We start from the raw sequence: 1268 nt of genomic DNA, 5'->3' as shown, positions 1-1268 counted from the left end.
ATATGTATGTATATGTATATGTATATGTATACTATATATATATAGTGTGTGTGTGTATGTATGTATGTGTGTGTGTGTGTGTGTGTTTCTTTTATTTGTGTTTGTGTGTTTACATTCGTATTATCAAGAACAATGATGGGCTGTGTGGGCAGGTGTTTTCGTGCACTGTGATAGATACATTTCTCTGTGTGCAGAGCTACACTGCAGCGTCTATGTCCATATTCATATGTAGTTGAATCGATATGATATCCATATATACGTACATGTGTACACGTATACATATGCAAATAGAAAATTTTGTAGACATCAATTCACGCATGTCATGTACCATGTCCCTGTCCGCACACACGCTCACTCCATCGTCCCCCGATCGAATCACCGTATATGCCTAATACAACACCGTTTTTACAGAAAGTGCAATCGCTCAGTGCGAATGCAAAGGTGGTGGACATCTCTCAACGATATGCTAAGCCTGCCAACCCGCAAGAGGTATGTGTTTGTTTGTACTTACATGTTTCAAGATTTTGCCATGGATTTACTACAAAGCGGGTGCGACTTTCTCTGACGAACATGGACGGTATTTGCAACCGTGCGGGTGCTGTTGGTGGTCAGCAATAGATATTGTCTCGCAACTATGTCGTCCATTATAAAGAAATATACACGTATAAATTTATATATATATATAGATGTATATATGTATATGTATATATATATAATATATATATACATATATATATGTGTGTGTGTGTGTGTGTGTGTGTGTGTGTGTTTGTGTGATACACATACATATACTATCTATTTGTATGTGTGTTATATCATGGTACATGTAGTACATTTTTATATAATTTAAATGCTTCAAAATAATACACAAGTATTTAAACCTATGCAAGATTCTAATAGATACGTGATTCGTGTGTATTGTCTATGCAGTCGTCGACTCTATTGTTGGTACTATACTCAGTATCATCTGTACATACTCCCAGACTGACCTGTTTCTACCACACAGCCTATCATTCATCAAAGTGCCCGCCATGCCTTGATTGAGGATCGCCTCAAAATGTTTGATCTGGCTAAAGACTGGAAGCGCTTGACTGATAATGTAAGTATCTGTCTATGTACCTAGTTTGCATATGACTTGACTTCGCAAGCTTATGTAAGTATATTTTAGATGATGAGTTGATAGTTTATCTGTTATGATCTATTTGCGATGTCGAGTTGATTGAAGCCAATGTGTGCAGTAGTTATTCACGTTGCGTCTATTCTTTATT

At 36.8% G+C, this 1268-nt stretch overlaps 1 protein-coding gene across 1 annotated transcript; it reads left to right on the top strand.

The window, feature by feature from the left end:
* Positions 1-384: 384 nt before the first annotated feature.
* SARC_16501 (hypothetical protein) lies at positions 385-1099 on the top strand (the record flags this gene model as incomplete). Its single annotated transcript, XM_014289396.1, has 2 exons — positions 385-489; positions 1007-1099. Coding segments are annotated over 2 exons (198 nt in total), but the record flags the coding sequence as incomplete, so codon positions are not given.
* Between the last annotated feature and the right edge of the window lie 169 nt (positions 1100-1268).

Source organism: Sphaeroforma arctica (assembly GCF_001186125.1).
Source record: "Sphaeroforma arctica JP610 unplaced genomic scaffold supercont1.8224, whole genome shotgun sequence".
Taxonomy (NCBI): Eukaryota; class Ichthyosporea; order Ichthyophonida; genus Sphaeroforma; species Sphaeroforma arctica.
Note: the sequence above shows the minus strand (reverse complement) of the source record. Positions and strands in the feature narration are given on the sequence as shown.